The sequence below is a fragment of the Anabrus simplex genome, chromosome 1 (genome assembly GCF_040414725.1).
Source record: "Anabrus simplex isolate iqAnaSimp1 chromosome 1, ASM4041472v1, whole genome shotgun sequence".
Lineage (NCBI taxonomy): Eukaryota > Metazoa > Arthropoda > Insecta > Orthoptera > Tettigoniidae > Anabrus > Anabrus simplex.
The window spans coordinates 843,204,988-843,223,861 of NC_090265.1; the positions used below are offsets into that span (position 1 = coordinate 843,204,988).

General features: G+C 37.4%; 1 protein-coding gene across 2 annotated transcripts in view; it reads left to right on the top strand.

Moving 5' to 3' along the window:
* Ube4B (Ubiquitination factor E4B) overlaps window positions 1-18,874 on the top strand; it is a 287,660-nt gene that overhangs the window by 194,247 nt on the left and 74,539 nt on the right. For both annotated transcript variants that reach the window (XM_067136402.2, XM_067136403.2), the window contains exons 13-15: window positions 2,777-3,012; window positions 17,513-17,639; window positions 17,723-17,807. In XM_067136402.2, coding sequence (XP_066992503.2) covers window positions 2,777-3,012; window positions 17,513-17,639; window positions 17,723-17,807 — 448 coding nt within the window. The remainder of the gene's footprint in view (window positions 1-2,776; window positions 3,013-17,512; window positions 17,640-17,722; window positions 17,808-18,874) is intronic.

Sequence of the window (18,874 nt, forward strand, 5' to 3'; positions counted from 1 at the left end):
CTCATCAACACTTAACATAGACTCGATGAAAATGACCGATCACTTGAAATGTTTGCTTTGGTGTATGCTAACAAGTTTGCTGACAGTTCATGTTTGCATCTGCCTTGGTATGTGCGTGTTTAATGTTGAGAGTGTGGATCCTGTTCCATTAATGGCATTTGACTTTTATATTGTTTTCTTATTGTGTATGAACATACTGCTTCTATTACACACTCCTTTGCAGATCATGAACAGGGTTTTTTTTTTTTTTTTTTTTTTTTTACAAATGAATCATTTGTCTGTTTTGGTGATTTAAATTTTTCAACCGATTCACAATTCTGTCTCCTGTTCAATAGAGATAGAGCATTTTCACAGCCTTTCAGAGTCACCCTCTACATATCTTAACCTATGGACTAGAAGCTGCAGCATTGATCAGATCAGCTAACAGTCAGCTATAGCAACTGAAATGAAGTTCCTCTGTTCTTGTCTGTGTAAGACAAGGAAAAATAAAATAAAACTTGGTTTGGAATGGAGCCTGATGGAAATATTAGTTTCAAGTTGAACCCCAAGAATTGAATGTATTTTTAGACCCAAAACACCTAGAGGAAGGGAGAAACAAATTTTCTTTATGTTCCTGTCAAACCGTCTAGAGTCGACTACTTTTCTTACGTGCAGTACTTTTGACACTACAGGATGAGCAAAAAGTCAGGTAACAGCATTGTCATATGGAATGCTGGCAGTCTACATTGGCCATATAGTTTCAGGGATAGAGCAAACCGAAGGACATGTGACCACTCTGGCTGCCATCTTGGAATCTGCCATATGGAACTCAACATAAGTTTTTTTTTAATGGAACGATAGGCATGCAACATATCACATCTATTTGTTTTTTCTTGAGGAGTTCAATGCCACAAACCCTTATGTCCTGTCCTGAGCTGTTTCCTAATTATAGCCTGTTTTGTCTTTTTATCTTTGTAGGTATACTGGCTGAATAATAATACTGACGACTAAAGAAAGTGAGGAGATCATTCTCATTCCAAGAGACAGCTCCCTATCGTGGATCTTGGATTCCACACATGAGGATGATCTCCATGTGTTTTTCTGTCATTAGTACCATTATTCAGTTTGGTGATACCTGCAAAGATAAAAGGGTGAAACAGGCCGTAATTAGAAAAGGGTTTGCAGCATTGAACTCCTCAAGAAAAAAAACAGTGGAAATGATGGGCCGCATGCCTATCATTCCACTTAAAAAACTTGATCTGAGTTCAAGATAGGGCTCAGAGTGGTCACGTGTCCTTGGGTTTGCCCCACCCCTCAAACATCATACATGGCCAATGTGGACTTCCAATGCCTTTCCTATGACAATGCTGTCACTTGACTTTTGCTCATCTTTTACTTCACAGAGAAACTGAAATGAAATGAAATGGCGTATGGCTTTTAGTGTCCGAGGACAAGTCACCAGGTGACCTGCGTGTCGTGATGATGAAATGATGATGAAGACGACACATACACCCAGCCCTCGTGCCAGGGAAATTAACCAATTATGGTTAAAATTCCCAATCCTGCCGGGAATCGAACCCGGGACCCCTGTGGCCAAAGGCCAGCACGCTAACCATTTAGCCATGGAGCCAGACAGAGAAACTGAAAACAGTGTATGATACCTCATAACTTCTGAGGTGTTTCTTGGTACTTTCATGTTGAACTCCCATGATGGCTGAGGAAAAAAAATTCTCAATAGCTGGTCGACTCAACATAGCAAAGGGGATCAGTTTGACCACTGCTTCAAAGTACACAGAAATTAGGTTTTGCTCACGTGCTGGTTGGTCTCAACCACCTCATTTGATTTTTTAAAAATTAAAAAATCACTGGGTAAGGTATCTGAGATGGGAAAATTTAATGTTTCAACATTTTATAAATTGCATCTACACATTCATACACTATTTATTCATCAATTTCTAAGAACATTTTCTCTCGGTTTATTGCCTGATATAAAATTACCGGGCTGAATGGCTCAGATGGTTGACGTGCTGGCCTTCTGACCCCAACTTAGCAGGTTCGATCCTGGCTCAGTCCGGTGGTATTTGAAGCTCAAATATGTCAGCCTCGTGTTGATAGATTTAATGGCACTTAAAATAACTCCTGCTGGACAAAATTCAGTCATCTCGGCATCTCCGAAAACCGTAAAAGTAGTTAGTATGACGTAAAGCAAATAACATTATTATTGATATAAAATTACATTAAACTACACACAGTTTTAACACGTTAATTATGCACCAGAAATATTTTGCTCCTTCATAGGCACTGCATGTTGTGTTGCCATAGAAGTGGTTCCATGGACAGGCATACAATTTTACCCTGTTAAAGTTTGTGGACAGTAAGGAGAAATAATTTTTATTACAATTTATTATTAAACACGAGATTCTGGAAATAAATTAACAAGCATAACAAGGCCAGATTGGTTGAAGTTAGAAACTACGTTTTTATTTTTACTGCTGCAACTTCAGGGTCACACAGTACTCTCGGCACTTCCATGCCAACTGATAAGAGGAATTCTTATCTGTCACCTGACAGCCAGCAGCGGCAGCTCATGGACATTTGGCTAACAAAAAAAAAAAAAAAGTGCAATAACCAAATCTACGTATTGATCGACTTGAGATGGTTGATGGTAGCGAGATTGAAAATCGGGGATTGAAAAACAAGATACTAGAAGTGAAAGAGATCTTGATCTGCAAAGTAAGAGACGGAATATTGTATTATAATGTTAATAGGGTCTATGTAAATGTATGTTGCCTCCTAGATTCTGTCCCAACGTGGTGGCAGAAAGTACAGAAGACTCCATGTTGACGTGGTTGCTGGTAGCTGTGTGCTGTCCCCAGTTCATCAAGAATCCATACCTAGTTGCGAAGATGATAGAGGTTCTGTTCGTCATCAACCCTGGCATTCAGTCACGCACCGACCAACTGCATGTTCGTGTGATGGGTCATCCCATCTGCCAGTTGCACCTCCCATCTTGTCTCATGAAGTTTTATACAGGTAACTATCATTACTAGAATATATAAAAATTTTGAATTGTAATGAATTTATTTCAGAAAATGCTGTAGAGTGGCTGAAACCATACGATTAAATAAATAAATTGACACAAAATTTCTTTTAGACGAGATTTTAAATTGGTTTACAATAATTTTAGCATGTGTTATACATGTCATGTCCTAACAGCATATTTTATAACCACTATTTTGTAAAGTTAATATCATAAGAAATCATAGTTCAATTTTTACAAATTATAAAGTGTCACTGTCCTCTTTGTTTGAAGTCATTTCATCATATGTGCCTTCTCTTTATATGCATTTGCTTCCCTGACTACTTCACTCTGGGTTCACTGCAAATTAAATAGAGGTCAGCATTTTCAAAAATTCTCAGAATACCTGCACATTTCTTGGTATTTTTGATTTAGTCTAATATTGATCTAATATCGCTATATTTGCAAGTAAAGCAGTCAGCAGCCTTACTGGTTTTCAGCATTTTGATAGCAGCTTCAACTTCCTGAATAGAGAATGGTCTAGACAGTTCCTCATTCTTTGTTCCATGTTTGAGCTCGGTGAGCTTACGTTTCACAGTTTTCGTATGGCATTTATCTCTCTTGGCTCAGATGACTTCAACCATTCTATTTGCAGTGGCATCTGGGCTCAAGTTAGTGCGTTGCTTTTTAGAATAATGTTTTCCAGTAAGTCGATTTAAGACTCTCCAAGCTTTTCTGCTCGATTTTGCAAAGTCCATATCTTTCACTGTTGCTTCCCACTTTTCTCTCTTATTCTTGTCTAATGACTGTAGAAGCTGTGAACCTATTTCATGGTTACCTGTTGTTTGATATTCTTCATACAGGGCCTCACTTTCTGGATTCCAACCAGGCACATAATATTTTCTTAAACCTCTCGGGATGTTCGATTTGTCAGCTGAAACGACTAAGCTGACGAAGTCATCATAGTTACTAGCAATTGGTTCTAGATTTGTATCACACAGCTCCTGATCAAGATCTTTAGATAATTTATGCCAGTTTGCACGATTAAAATTCCACCTGGGTACAGGTACTGAGGTCACCAGCGGTATCTTCATACCTGCTTCCAACAGGACTGGTCGATGCTGGCTGTTTGGGAAACTCGACAGTATTGTACGTGTACTACTGAGAGGTTGATCAAAACAATCCTTGGACACAAATGTTAGGTCGGGGTTGTAGTCTCTTGTCCAGCGAGCAGAATTGAAGGTGCCCTTGTCTTTTGTATCAAAAACTAGGTACAAATCGGATATTTCAGCCCACTGAGTTAATGCCTCACCATCTTTATCAACTGTGTCATATCGCCAGTTAGTATGATGGCTGTTAAAATCACCAGTGTAAATGCAGGGATGGCTGAAGGTTGGCAAAATGCTAGGAGGCCATCTAATGCTAGGAGGCTTATACACGTTTACAACTGTTACGTTATTAACCTGTATTACTATAGAGAAAATGAAATCCTTTACACTTGACTGAACAACCCAAACTCCTGTAAGACTGAATTTGGCATAGGTGGCAATTCCATACTGCTGATGGTGGATAGCGTCGATAAGGGTATAGCCCAATATTCGTCCTCTTCTATCAAAGTCCTGTTCATCTGTTGTGTGCGTCTCCTGAATGTTGACGATATCAGTGTCGAGGTTATTCAGATGTTTTCTAAGATATTCACACTTGGCATGACTTAAGCCTTCAATATTTAATTGGTAAATACGGACTGAAGGTTCAATGTCTATTGTCGAGTGGTTCTGAAAAGAACCGTTATTTCCTATAGTTTGATACTTTATGTCGTTCAATTCAATCACCTTAGGTCGCTGTTGCTCGCTTAGCACAACCCGGGGGACACGTGCAGGGCAATCAATAGGTACAATCCTGCGGACGTGAGCAACGGCAAATATAAAGTTCTAAAAACGGCACATGTCTGGTACTGAAGTGGATCCTCTTCATTATAAAAGTCAGCATATATTTGCTGGGGCAGTAGTCATTGTAAATTTTCAATGGACTAAAATGGTTGAAAACTTGAGTGTGAAGCTTGTTTATATTCTGACATTAAAAGATTGCAAACAGACAGCCTTTTCTCTTAGCCAATGGTTACATCAGATAATATTTTAGACCATTCAACTTAATGAGGATAACATCATAAGATTCGCCTTTTCTCTTAGCCAATCTTTTAATGTCGGAATATAAACAAGATTCACCCTCAAGTTTTCAACCATTTTAGTCCATAGAAAATTTACGTTGACAACTGCCCCAGCAAATATATGCTGACTCTTATATCAGTACCAGACATGTGCCGTTTTTAGAACTTTATATTGACACAAAATTTCTTTTATACAAGATTTTAAATTAGTTTACAGTAATTTTAGCGTGTGTTGTACATGTCATGTCCTAACAGCATATGTTATAACCACTATTTTGTAAAGTTAATATCATAAGAAATCATAGTTCAGTTTTTACAAATTATAAAGTGTCGTTGTCCTCTAAACAATGTTTGTTTTAAGATTAAATTAGTGTGGCTGATGATGCCCAATAAGAAGGGCAAAACATGTCCCCATAATATTTAGATTTTCTATGTCTTTGACCACATAACGTGGTACTGATTGTATTGAATAGGTGGAACAATAAATGTACTCCTTTTGTAAACTAAGTGAGAACATTTTAATAGTCGATAGGTCCACCTCGGGGCCTCTCCTGCACATTTCCACATATGTGGCATAGCATCAATGAATTATTGACATCGTTCCTTAGAAACTTCCCTTCAGAGCTGGGTGACATACAGCTTCAATTCAGCCAGGTTGCTTAGTTTCAGTTTCATCAGTCTTATAGCCATGGTATCCCACTAGTTTCCTGTAGGGTTTAGGTCCGAACTTGTCACAGGCAAGGACAGAATTTCGATGTTGTGATCCTCCAACCCTGTCTTGGTAATTCTTGATCTGTGAGCCGGTGTATTATCATGTTGAAAAATGAAGTTTTCTCCAAGAAGTTTATTGGTGGATGGCAACATCACTTCGGAGCGTTCTGCAGTATGCACACTGTTCATGTATCCATGAACAATTCTCATCTCTTCAGGGCCTTCAGATGAAATGCAGTCCTGAGTAATAATCGCCCTTCCACCCTATTGGACAGCTGGTGCCACACATGAAGGCAAACATTTCTTTGCCTTTATGCGTCAGAGTAAAATTTCCCTCTTAGGAAATACCTTGAAGCAGTATTTGTCAGAAAAGAAAATACGCCTCCATGCTTCTTTGAACCAGTTTTGACGCTAACTACAAAACTCCAAGCATCCATTCTTCGCAGTGCATTAAAGACTTCAAACCCTTTTCACAAAACAGTATTAAAACGAAAGTCAACTTTGTGAATGTCCTTAAATATGCTTGCCAATTTCCTTACAGCTTATATTTTGGCTACCCTTAGTCAAAGAAATCAGTGCATACAATTCTGATGGGTGGGGGAGTTTTCCTTGGCATACCACTCAGGGGAATGTCACAATCATGCCTCACTTCTGATATTTGGTCGCAGTGTTCTGCATGCAAGTTTTGGACACACCTAATGTATTACTAGTCTCTCGATATGATTTACCACTCATAAACATAACCATAAAAAATGAAATGGGGTGTGGCTTTTAGTGCCAGTAGTGTCCGAGGACAAGTTTGACTCTCGAGATGCAGGTCTTTTGATTCGACGCCCATTGGCGAACTGCGCGCCATGATGAGTTTGAAATTATGAAAACGACTCGTGCACCCAGCCCCCGTGCCAGCGGAATTAGCCAATTATGGTTAAAATTCCCAACCCTGCCAGGAATTGAAGCCGGGACCCCTATGACCTAAGGCCAGCACGCAAACCATTTAGCCATGGAACTGGACAATATACAGTAAAACCTCCCTATAACGGACACCTTCGGGACCGAAAAAGTGTCCGTTATGAAGGGGTGTCCGCTCGAGAGAGATTATGAAACCGGTACCATTAAACATAAGTTGGAACACAATAATCCATGTACTGTATGTGTTAACAATTCTCTCGCAAATGTACATTTAATTGTATATTGTATACAGTATTGTACAATATACTGCACTGTACTCACATGAGAAAGTTGTAGATGGTCTGCTGCAGCTGCAATGTACTGTATTAACGAGACAAAAACACTTCTATGGAAACCTCTATTAAGCACACTGTACACTATTACCGTTCACTATGTCAAAATTAAGAAGAACGTATGAGTTTTTGAAATTTTAAATCAGTATGTAGATGTAGCAATCTCTAGCACAGCACAGTAAAACATTAGCACTTGAAAAAATCCTTAATGTTCGTTTGTTTGGTCCATTTTGGTTTAGCAGTGATGTTTTCACTATGTGCAATTAAATCCTGGGTCAAATTTACACCTTTTTCATCATTTTGTTTATAATAGAATTCTTTCAGTCGCTTAACAAAGCCGAGAGCCTCCCTGTACGAGGTTATTGGCAGCACATTAATTTCCATATTTTCTTCAAAGTCGTCATTAGCATCACCTTCACTCCCGCTATCGTGAGAATCTTCATTTTTGTCCTTCTTCCCTTGGATTGACTGAAGAATCGTCTTCGCGTCTCCACTCTCACACACTGTTGGAATATCTGAATCTATTTCGATATAGGTGTTCACTTGTACACTGTAACCTGCTGCATTAATCAACTCTTGTGTTGTTTCCATGCTGTCAGGAAGGGTATCCGATTCTATTTCGGGATGTCCACCACTAGCGGGAAACCCAGCTTTCAGAAAGCAGTTACGAATTGTTGAGGCCATGACTTTTTCCATGCATTGGTTATCCACAAAATTGCCTGGAGACCATTCAGCCCCTTTGTCAGTGTTTGAAGGGTTACTTCATTCTCGTTAAGTTCTGATACTATGTGCTTCATCACTAACTGCCTGCACATTACCTTGAAGTTCTGGATCACTCCTTGGTCAAGCGGCTGAGAAACTGATGTTACATTTGGTGGGAAAAAGACAAGCTTCACATTTTGTAACTTAATTGTATCCAGATGCGATGCTGCATTATCAAGGAATAATACCACTTTTCGCTCCTGGCGTAACATTTTTCTGTCCAATTGTCCTAGCCATTCTGTCATTATTTCTCTGGTCATCCATGCTTTCCTATTTGCTTTAAATCAATGCCAAACTTCGTAACGTACATATTCATAAAACACCTTGGTTTTACAGCTTTTCCTATCACAAGGGGCTCCTCCCGTTCTCCACTTATACTTGCACATAGCAAGACCGTAAGACGTTCTTTCGCAACTTTTCCACCAGTACAACGATTTCCTTTGAAGCACAAAGTTTTGTCGGGTAAAGCACGGAAAAATAATCCAGTTTCATCGGCATTCAAAGTATTTTCCGGAGCATACCCGTCTATGATTGAAGGTATTTTTTTCTCGCCAGTTTTCAACAATCCCCATATTAACACTGGATGATTCTCCGCAAATCACTCTGAAGTTGATACCATGTCGCTTTCTGAATCTTTCTAGCCAGCCATTCGAGGCTTTGAAATCTCCAATACCTAATTCTGCTGCAAATTCTAACGCTTTTGCTTGTATCATTGGTCCTGACACAGGGACATTCTGACTTCTTATTTTTGCGAACCACTTTAGCGTTGCCTTGTCAATGAGAGCTTCACTACCACTTTGAAACAGTTTAATGCGCTGTTCGTTGCCATTTAAATGCCATTCTTTCACGAGTTCCTCTTGCTTTTTCACAAATTTCAGCTGCCTGTGCCTTTCCAATCTTAAACACTTCGGACAGTTTACGTGCACCACACTTCTCACGTTTATGATAGTCTATTATGCCTACCTTTCCTTTTAAAGTTAAAAACTTCCTCAGTCATGTTTACACCAACTTACTAACGTAAAATTGAACACATCAAAAGCCCACGAGTCAATGAAAAGTAACCTGACAGTGAAGGTAGGAATTCCAGCGCTGTCGAGCATGTCAGATCACACAACTTCCGGAAGTGATAGCGTAGGTTAGTGTTGCCTTCCAAGAATGTGTACAGCCTGGATCAAAAGTTACGGTGTCTGCGATTCATGGAAGTACCGCCTGTGCAAAAACTAATCGAATACATACTGTACAGGACACAAATACAGATTTTTTAAAAAGAAAGTGTCCGTTAGGAGAGGTTTAATTGGAGTTTCTCGTGGCTATGGTGTGTCCGCGTCCGTAATAAAGGGTGTCTGTATAAGAGGGGTAAATTACTCATACACAACATGGCATTTAAATACGGACCTAGAAAATCGTCCGCCAATGAGGGGTGTCCGCCGGTGAGAGGTGTCCATTAAGGCAGGTTTTACTGTACTCACAGTTTGCCACTTAACATCAATACTTACAGACTCATGCCCCATGTTTCAATCCCAACTTAAATGCCAAACAGAATGGAAATAACTCTCATCTAAGAAGCTGTTCAGAGGGAATAGACAGTATCGACTGTACATCCACAATGGTACTGACACAGAACAGTTGTTAGCTCAGCACACAGATAGTGCAGGAGGTGAGATGTCATAATTTTTATGAGGGATTATTCTTACCTATGTTTTCGGGTTTTTTCTTCACAAAATTGAAAAACATTTAACCCCCTCTCATACTGGCAGAGAATTTTTCTGATTTTTTCATACTTGATCAAAGTAGATACCTCCTAATTAAGTTTGTACAAAAGATTTCATTAAACTAAAGTAAACCAATAAAATGATATTAATAATATCCTTAAAAAAAAAAAACAGGGTTTTAGGCTATGTGTCAGAAGTTGTACATGCGCATAAATAACAAACGGGCAGACATAGGAACTTGCAGTCTTTGCTGGAAGAGCCCATTTTGAAGCACTATTGGAAAGATACCTAAGATAACAACTATTGAAAAACTTTGGGTCCAGGAGCTGGTATACTACTTTGAAGAGGTGTCCCTAAACTTAATGTAAAAACCTGTAAAAGGTTAATAGTGAGATAAAAATGTATAAAGTAAATTGTGCATTTATTTTAAATTAATGTAAAAGTAACACAGATAAAGATGGAATAATTGATGCAGAAAAAAAGAGAAATTCATAGTTAATGCAAAACTGGAATATTAAAGAGAAAATACTCAAAAGTGCCTTAAGCCATGCAAGTTCATGAATCAATACACTGATGAATGAAATCATAGAACATACTTCAACATTTTGTCATTCATGTTCTCCTGTCACTTACATTGAAATTGTATTTGCTGAAATATCAATCTGCATCCATGCTGTTGGTAGGAACCCAAATACATTGCAGAGCTGCTTGGTCCAACTCTGAGTATTTGAGCTTAACTGCCAACAGTATTTTCAGGCGGTCTACATCTTTATTTTTCTGCATAATATTCATATCCCTCAACAAAACTATCCCTATTATTATCCCAAAAATTTTGGATCTTCCTTTTAATATCACATCTTTCAAATCTGTTGACAATACTCAGCCAACAGTGACAGGATTGAGAAACTTGCCAACTTCTTAGGGGGAAAAAACAATTTATTGAATTTTCTGCCATGTTACTGCTCAATTTTTTCTTGCACATAAGCATACACTCCATAAAAATGTTTTCAGATTGGGTTTTACAGTTCCATTTGAAAAAGAGTCCATGAATTGCAATATATGTGTGGGTAACCATCCTCCAGCATACCTTTTCAGCACAGTGCATGAAGTTAACAACGTACCCCACAACTTATGTGCAAAAGGGTAGGAAGAGCCCTCCATCAAGGTAATTAATTTATTAATGTGACAGAGACATGAGTCAGAAATTTAGCCTGACACTGTGCTTCAAAATAATGACATTCATCATTAAAATATTTAAACTACTCTTTAATAAATTTTCATCCAAAGATTGTAAAAATTCTTCTGAAGCATCTAAATACTTGTTAATGTATTCCACAGATTGGAACCATGAATTCCAGCATGTGAGCACGGAGAAAGGAAATACTACTGTTGGAAGATTTTGGATACCTTTCCTCAAGAAAATTCATATAAGCACTTTCCATTCTTCTTGAATGTAAGAAAGCCATTTTCAGTTTCGAAATAAAATGGTTTAGGACATTTCTTTTAAAATCAGATCTCCAACTAAGTTTTACCTTGTGTGCAAAACATTGAAATTGCATAAGATGGTCCCCAATTATAGTCTCCAATGCTTTAAAACATGTCCCTATGTATCGAGCTGATGCCAAACCAAGGTACATTTTCATAAGAGATATCATATTCTTACAAGGTGTCAGTGATTGCTCTGCTACAAGTAGTACCTACTGCTTTGTTACACATTGTTTGGAATAAAACCGTGAAAGCATATATTTCCTGTCTATCTGAAGTCTTGTCTGCAACTTGAACAGTAAGTTTTCCTCGTAGGCACTCCTTAATCTCAGCTTTCATTGCTTCTCCAACGTGAAGTATATATTCATTCTACAATGTAGTTGCCCTTGGCAGATCTTCCAATCCTGACATGTCTGAATGCAGAATTGAAATAAATTAGCTAAAACTATTTAAGCTCAAGATCTCTACCAAATACAATAATTAATATTGGGCACTTATCCAGGGAAGGGCCGAGATTTTACTTTTTTCCTACCTTGTTCATTTTATAAAATCTGAGGATATTCATTGATAGAAAAAGAAAAGCTATTTTCATATAAATTGGCCCTATGGGTTGTCAATAATAGCCTGGTACCATACGGTACTGCACGTCTCTTATGAGAGCAAGTTCTTGTGAAGTTTGGTAATACAATTAAGTTGCCTAATTATTAAATGTCACACAATGAGATCTTTTATTTGGATGAAAAATATATATAGTCATACACTATTATTTACAATTGTTCATAAAATCAGCCATTACAAGTAAACAAGTGGAAGTTTTGTTTCTTTACATTACACAGGTCTTTTCCATGGAGTCAACTTCAACAAGTGACCTATTTTTCCATCATAGGATTTTAGTCCTTGGCAAAGAAACACTCAAATATTTCAGTAATGACTTATCCTGGAGTGAGGAATAGTCTGATTTGGGAAAGTTAAGGATTCAGTCTCGAGATCATCCTGGTTCAATGCTGCAAGTGGAATCAAGACATGGCCTTTTACTTGATGAGTCAGGTCAGGATCATTCTGCTACCATATGTGACAATAGACAGTACTACCTGTGACTGTCTGGCCGAGGGTCAAGTGGCCATTACCAAACTTGATACCCAAAGTGGGGATCCAACTGCTACGGGCAGAGGAGCCCATTTTTTAGAAGCCTTGTGAAGCCATTCCATAGGACATGACACAGTAATTCACCAGAAAGGAGAACGTGGTCAACGTTTTAGATGGTGGAAGAGGACACCAATCCCAACGGCAGATAAAACAGAAGAACTTTCTCCTGTCAGCAACGTCTGTACCTCATTGAAGCGGTTGCAAAAGGTGTCTATACTCCTGAGGAACGACCTAGAGTTACACCTGGCAGTGGGAGTAAAATGCCTCTGCGAGTGGTGTTCCCACCATGATAATAGCCTATATATGGTACGTTATTTCTGAACTTGCCTTGGACAAGTTAGTGTGCTCTGCAAGTGACACACAGTTCTATGGGCACTGATGGAAACTGAAAAATAGGCAACCAGTGGCCAACATCATGAAAGTGGGTATAATCAATCTTATGACCCCGAGAGGTAAGGCCAAAGTAGTGGATTTTATGGGGAAAAGGGGTATAGAAGTAATGGGGTTGAACGAAGTTAAATGGAAGGGGAAAGGAAAGAAGAGAATTAGGAAAGGATATACACTAGCTATACTGGGGGTGGCCGAGAGGTGAAAAATGGAGTGGGCCTGATAATTTCAAAACTGCTGGAGGAGTACGTTGATATGGTAGAGTACATCAGCGTCAGAATAATGAAAATTAGACTGAGAATGGGGAATGAAGTGAAGGATTTCATACAAATATGTGCACCACAGACAGGGAACAGAGAAGAGGATATTGAGGAATTTCTGGAGAAACTAGAAAAGGAGATAACTGATGTGGAAGTGATTATAATGGGAGACTTAAATGCACAGGTGGGAGACAAAAGACAAGGAAAGGAAGAAGTGATCGGACCATATGAAAATGGGAAAAGGATTGAAGAAGGAGAGAAACTAGTTTTGTGTGAGGAAAGGAAAGATTGTGGGCAACACATGGTTTTGGAAGAAAAAGAGCTAAATAGCCATAAATAAAACACTGTCTACATATTGGTACTGTATTATAAATTTACTCATTCGGGACAAATATTTCAGGTTCCCTATTGGAATCTACATCTATACATAAAGGTGACAGAAGAATAAAATCATTAATTGATTACTTTCTGGTGGAAGAGGCAAATCACAGGCAATTGATGGATGTAACAGCTTTACCAGGAAAAGCATTGGATGGTGATCTTAAGTTGTGATAGCAAAAAATGAGAGTGGGGAAAATGGAAAAATTAAAGGAGATAAGAGGTAGTAAAATAAAAGTATGGAAATTAGAAGATAAGAGTGTACAAGAATAATTTCTGGAGAGACTGAAACAACAAATTCCATAAAAACACATACTGTGCATACAGTGTTTTTAATGTGTTAGACCTTTTTTAAATGTTTCTTATGTTTATGCACACCATTATATAGACAATGTTTTATTTATAGCTATTTTAATTTAGACTATTGTAACAGCCAAGGATGGCTCTTAGGAGCCAAAACCTGTACTGTGTTTTTTGTAAATATAATTGATCACTAAGAGTGATTGTAAGGCTGTATTGTTTTGGTGGATCTCCCCAACCATTAGAATTTAAAAAGATGGATAATCCTTTTGAGTTGTTCTCACTGTTTTTGTACATTCTTTTAAAGAACGAACTCGATAGCTGCAGTCACTTCAGTGCGGCCAGTATCCAGTAATTGTGAGATAGTGGGTTTGAACCTCACTGATGGGGCAACCCTGAAAATGGTTGCAAGTGTATGCACCACAGACAGGAAACAGAGAAGAGGATATTGAGGAAGTTCTGAAGAAACTAGAAAAGGAAATAACTGATGTGGAAGTGATTATAATGGGAGATTAAATGCACAGGTGGGAAACAAGAGAGAGGGAAAGGAAAAAGTACCTTAATTAAGGCCACGGCTGCTTCCTTCCCATTCCTAGCCCGTTCCTGTCCCATTGTTGCCATAAGACCTATCGGTGTCAGTGCAATATAAAGCAACTTGCAAAAAAAACAATTCTTTTGAAGAAGTTTGTAACATTCTTCTGAATTTTACTACCAGCATTTTTTTTCTAACGTCCATTCTAATTTTGACTAAGAATGAAGTCTCATTTTCTTGCTCTGGATTTCTGCTAATTCAAGTCCAGTTTGTAGAAGAATACGGATTCAAGATACATTCTCTTCTTCCTTGTCACTGTCCATAGCCACCAATTCATGGTTTTCAAATCTCTCGATTATTCTAACTTTTGTTTCATTGTCCAGCACCTTCCTGCATTGTCTCTTATCGACTTATTTTGAAGACATAGTGTTGCAGAAAACATTTATGCTTAAAGTGAGGATTCAACTGACTATAGTTGATGAGGTGTAACTTTGTGATTATCTTTTAAAAACTTTCTTGAATGAAAGAATGAATGAATGTGTGATATTTGAAGCCATTTCTTTTCAATTTCAACCCAGTTAATTTATAACTGTTAGGTTCTGAACGAGAAAACAGGTATAATTCTGTTATCATTTGTTTTCTTTTTTTTTTCCAGGTAATTTCTACATTTATATATTAATAAATTAATTTCAACAGACTGATGAACCTAACAGTTATAAAATAAATAAAAAATCAGTCGGTGATGTTCAGTAGGCTGGCCTCAACATTAGCCAATAAGGCTCTCAGTGACTAAACATATGAAAATACCATATGTTGTGAATGGCAAGTACTGTATAGTCTCTCAAAGGGTCTCTTTTTGCACCTTTTATATCATATTATTATTATTATTATTATTATTATTATTATTATTATTATTATTATTATTATTATTAAATGGGTTACTTAGGACCTCGCTGAATCAACATTTTTTCGGCCTTCCTTCTTGCTCAGTACTTCTTCATTCCTAAGGACTGTGCAGGTTTTCATTCCTCTGACCATTTATCTCTTGTAGGTTCTTGTTCTTACTTAACTCCCCATATTTGGACTATAATTCTGATTTCATTCCACTGTAGTAAATTTTGTGATCCTAGTTCAGTAATGTCTTTTTCCATTAGTTTATACCACTTTCATACCTGCCAAGTATTCCAGTTTTTCTGTAAAATGCACGGATTTTAAGTGTGTTTTACGGTTGTATGGATGAACAATGTTACTGTACGGATTTTGAATATCTGCGCTTGGTTTCGCTTTCTGCGGTCAAATTGGATTTGTTTTGAGTTTCGATAGTAGCTGGTAATACGAGATGCAGTGTGTGAAATTTGACCGGTAAATGTATTGATAATCACATAATTGATTATCACCGTGCTTTTGTCACTTGTTCAACCTCAAATGTTACTTCATTCACTGAGATGTTCCCAAACAAGTAGCAGGCTGTGATTTTGAAGAAAAGAAATCCGTGAAAAGTAGCAGGCTGTGAATTTTATATATAACAACTTTAGTAACTGCGTCGTGCTTCGTAGCAGCAGTGAAAGGCTTTGTTTGTTTGTGCGTGTGAGTTACATTGGCGGTAGTTCTGAAACTCGTAGAATTGTATGACGAATTTGTAAGTGATTTAGTATCTTTAGTGGTGTTTGTAATGAGTTCAACTAAGAAAGGATATTATCAGTCTTTTAGGGAGATATATTCTGCTTAATTTCCTTATTTTATATGATCACGGAAAGTGTTCCTAGTGTTAGGTGAAAATAGATAAGCATTCATCAAGATGTAACTTTGTGTAAATATTTAATTTCAGGGGTGATCATAACATATATTTGACTTGTATTAGTATTGTTTATAATCCTCCCCCTTGCCGTCCTTTTTCATTATGTCTCAAGACTTTGCGATGCAGGCGCATATTGTTAAAAAATTTCTGCTTTATGATCTTCCGGATTTTTCTTTTTGAAAGTTGGCAGGTATGCACTTTGTTCTAGTGGCCTTGTCTTGCAGAAATTTGTAAACTTTATGGGAAAGTCTGGTAGAATCCATTCTTTCTAAATGTCCTTTAAATTGGTTTTCTCTCAGTCTCGCCAAATCTGTGATTTTAGAAACATGCTGATATATTTCACAATAAGGTTTAGAGTAATGAATTCCACTTTTAACTCTTGACCTTAGCATTTTTTCTCAATGTTTTGTTCCTTTCTTGTTGCAGATTGAAGGTTTTCTGAAGCATATGGTGCTTTGGTTTAATCATTGTTATGTAATGTTGAATCTTACTGTTCCAGGAGAGGCATTGTTTGTTATAAATAATTTTTGTTAGTTAGAAAGCAGTTTCCATCTCCTGAATTCTTGATATTATGGATTTCTTTTCAAGTACTATTCTCTGTTTTGATGCCAGTCATAAATTTATTTTTTTCATATATTTGAAGTTCATATTTCTCTGCTTGTTCTTGTAGTATAGGTGGTTGTTTTTTTGCATCTGGGATGTTTTTGGCAATTAGTACCATATCATCAGCAAAGGCTGGACCAGTCAATCTTTCTAAGAATTGTAATGATTTATTATATTCTAACAAGCATTTATAATTTTACTGTGGATTATTGACTATTTAAAAATGGATAAGATTGTCGCTTAATTCAGTGATCAGTTAATCAAGAGATGGATAATCAAGGTATACTATATTGCATTAGCATTGTGTTTGGCAGATTTTAAATTTCTGTGCAGTTCAAAGTTTTTATTATAGGAAATTATATAATGTGTTTCTTCTGGACCTTTGTGGAGAAAAGGCCAGGAAGAAGAAGGCGTTAGAACCATAAAAATTTTAATGTATAGAAAACTCAGAAAAATGAGGAATTTTGTCATTTTTAATTACCTACTTTTTATTTTTTTAACTTTCCTATACATTGAAAACTTATGCAACATGAAATGACATACCTAAGCGGGAAGGTCCTTACTCAGTTAATCGAGGGAGGATATCTGTAACAGCACTTTATCTAATATCAACAATAAATTAAATTTTCAAATTTCCAGATTTAGTAGCTCAAATGGTGGAGCGCTGGGCTTCTGAGCTCAAGTTGGTAGGTTCGATCCCTGCTCAATCTGATGTTTTTAGGTGCTCAGATACATCAGCCTTGTATTGGTAGATTTAATGGCTCATAAAAAAAACTCCTGCAGGACAACATTCTATCATCTCAGTAGCTCTGAAAACTGTAAAAGTAGTTAACATAGCATAAAACCAAAAATATAATTATTTTAGATTTTAAAAATTGTCATATGTAATTGTAATTTTCTTATGAATTTTTTTTTAACTATTCATAGTAATTTTATAAAGACTTAAAAATGAAAACAAAGGAGTGGGAAATAAAATTTAGCAAATGCCCAGAATTTGAGTATGTGCTTACCTGATTTTTTTTGTACTTTCAGATGTGGAGACAACTGGTTCTAGTTCAGAATTTTATGATAAGTTCACCATTCGATATCACATAAGCCTGATTCTCAAAGGGATGTGGGACAGCCCTGTACATCGCCAAGCTATTGTCAATGAATCAAAGTGAGTACCATCTGAGGTGGATATGTAGAGGTAGAACAAACATCCATTTTTATATTTTCATGTAATTTTTATCTTATTTTCAGGTCTGGAAAACAGTTTGTCAAGTTTGTGAACATGTTGATGAACGACACAACTTTCCTCCTTGATGAAAGTTTAGAATCTCTCAAGGTAGGGTAAATTTCTCTTCATATAATTGTCAGAAATCAAAGTGGGATTTTTATTACTCTCTTAACATGTATATTTAAAAATACACTTCCACTATTAGCACTAGCTTTAGGGATAAGTCAGCTCAAGAACATCACAATCGTTGACCAACTCCTGTTGCCCAGGTGTGGTATACAAGCCCCTCCATCTTTGCCTATGAATCACTCTTCTCTTGTAACCTTCTCCCAATCTTGTCCTCTCTCGTTGACTAGATCAGTCCATTTTTCTTTGAGTCTGCCCACTGGTCTTTTTTCTTTTACTTCTCTTTTTGCAGTTTTGCTGGCACTCATCCTTTTTACATGGCCAAATCACTTCAGTTTTGCCTTCTGGATATTTTGTAGTGGAGTGCCTCCATCTATTCATCATATTTAAGTCTTGAACTTGCCCTACCCTTATTACTCCACTACACGTCCTTCAGATGCCATTGATCAAGTCCTGAGTGAATATCTCAAGATGTGTTCTGTTTATTCTTCTGATCAAAGTTTGCAAAATATTTTCCCTGCCTAACTTGATTCAGTATTTCTTCATTTGTTATCTGATTTACCCATCTTGCCTTCAACATTCTTCAGAAACACCACATTTTCGGGAGCTCTCATTCTCCTTTTGTCTTCACCAGTATTTGTTCAGATTCCACTTCCATACAGTCTGAAGCTCCATATGAAAGTTTTCAGAAACAACTTTTTGATTGATATGCTTGTTGAAAAGTATCTGGACAGCTACTCGTCACTGTCCTCTAAATGTTCCTTGGATATAATGCCCTGTAGTGGACTTTTTATTACAGCTTGAATCCCGTGAGGGAAATGGCAGATCATTCTTCCTACAGTGCTGTAGCATGCATAGTTAGTGATGTGGGTTGTTAGGATCTGGAGCAATTGCCATTCTAGTTGAAGTTAGAGTCCTGGGCTGACCAGTGCATTGCCAAAGTCTTATTGCTCACAAACCACTCATGAATGGACTCCACTTTATGGCAGGAAGCATTATCATGCTTTGAACTGGTCTTCTGCCATAGCCAGCATGCAGCTGTTCAAAAT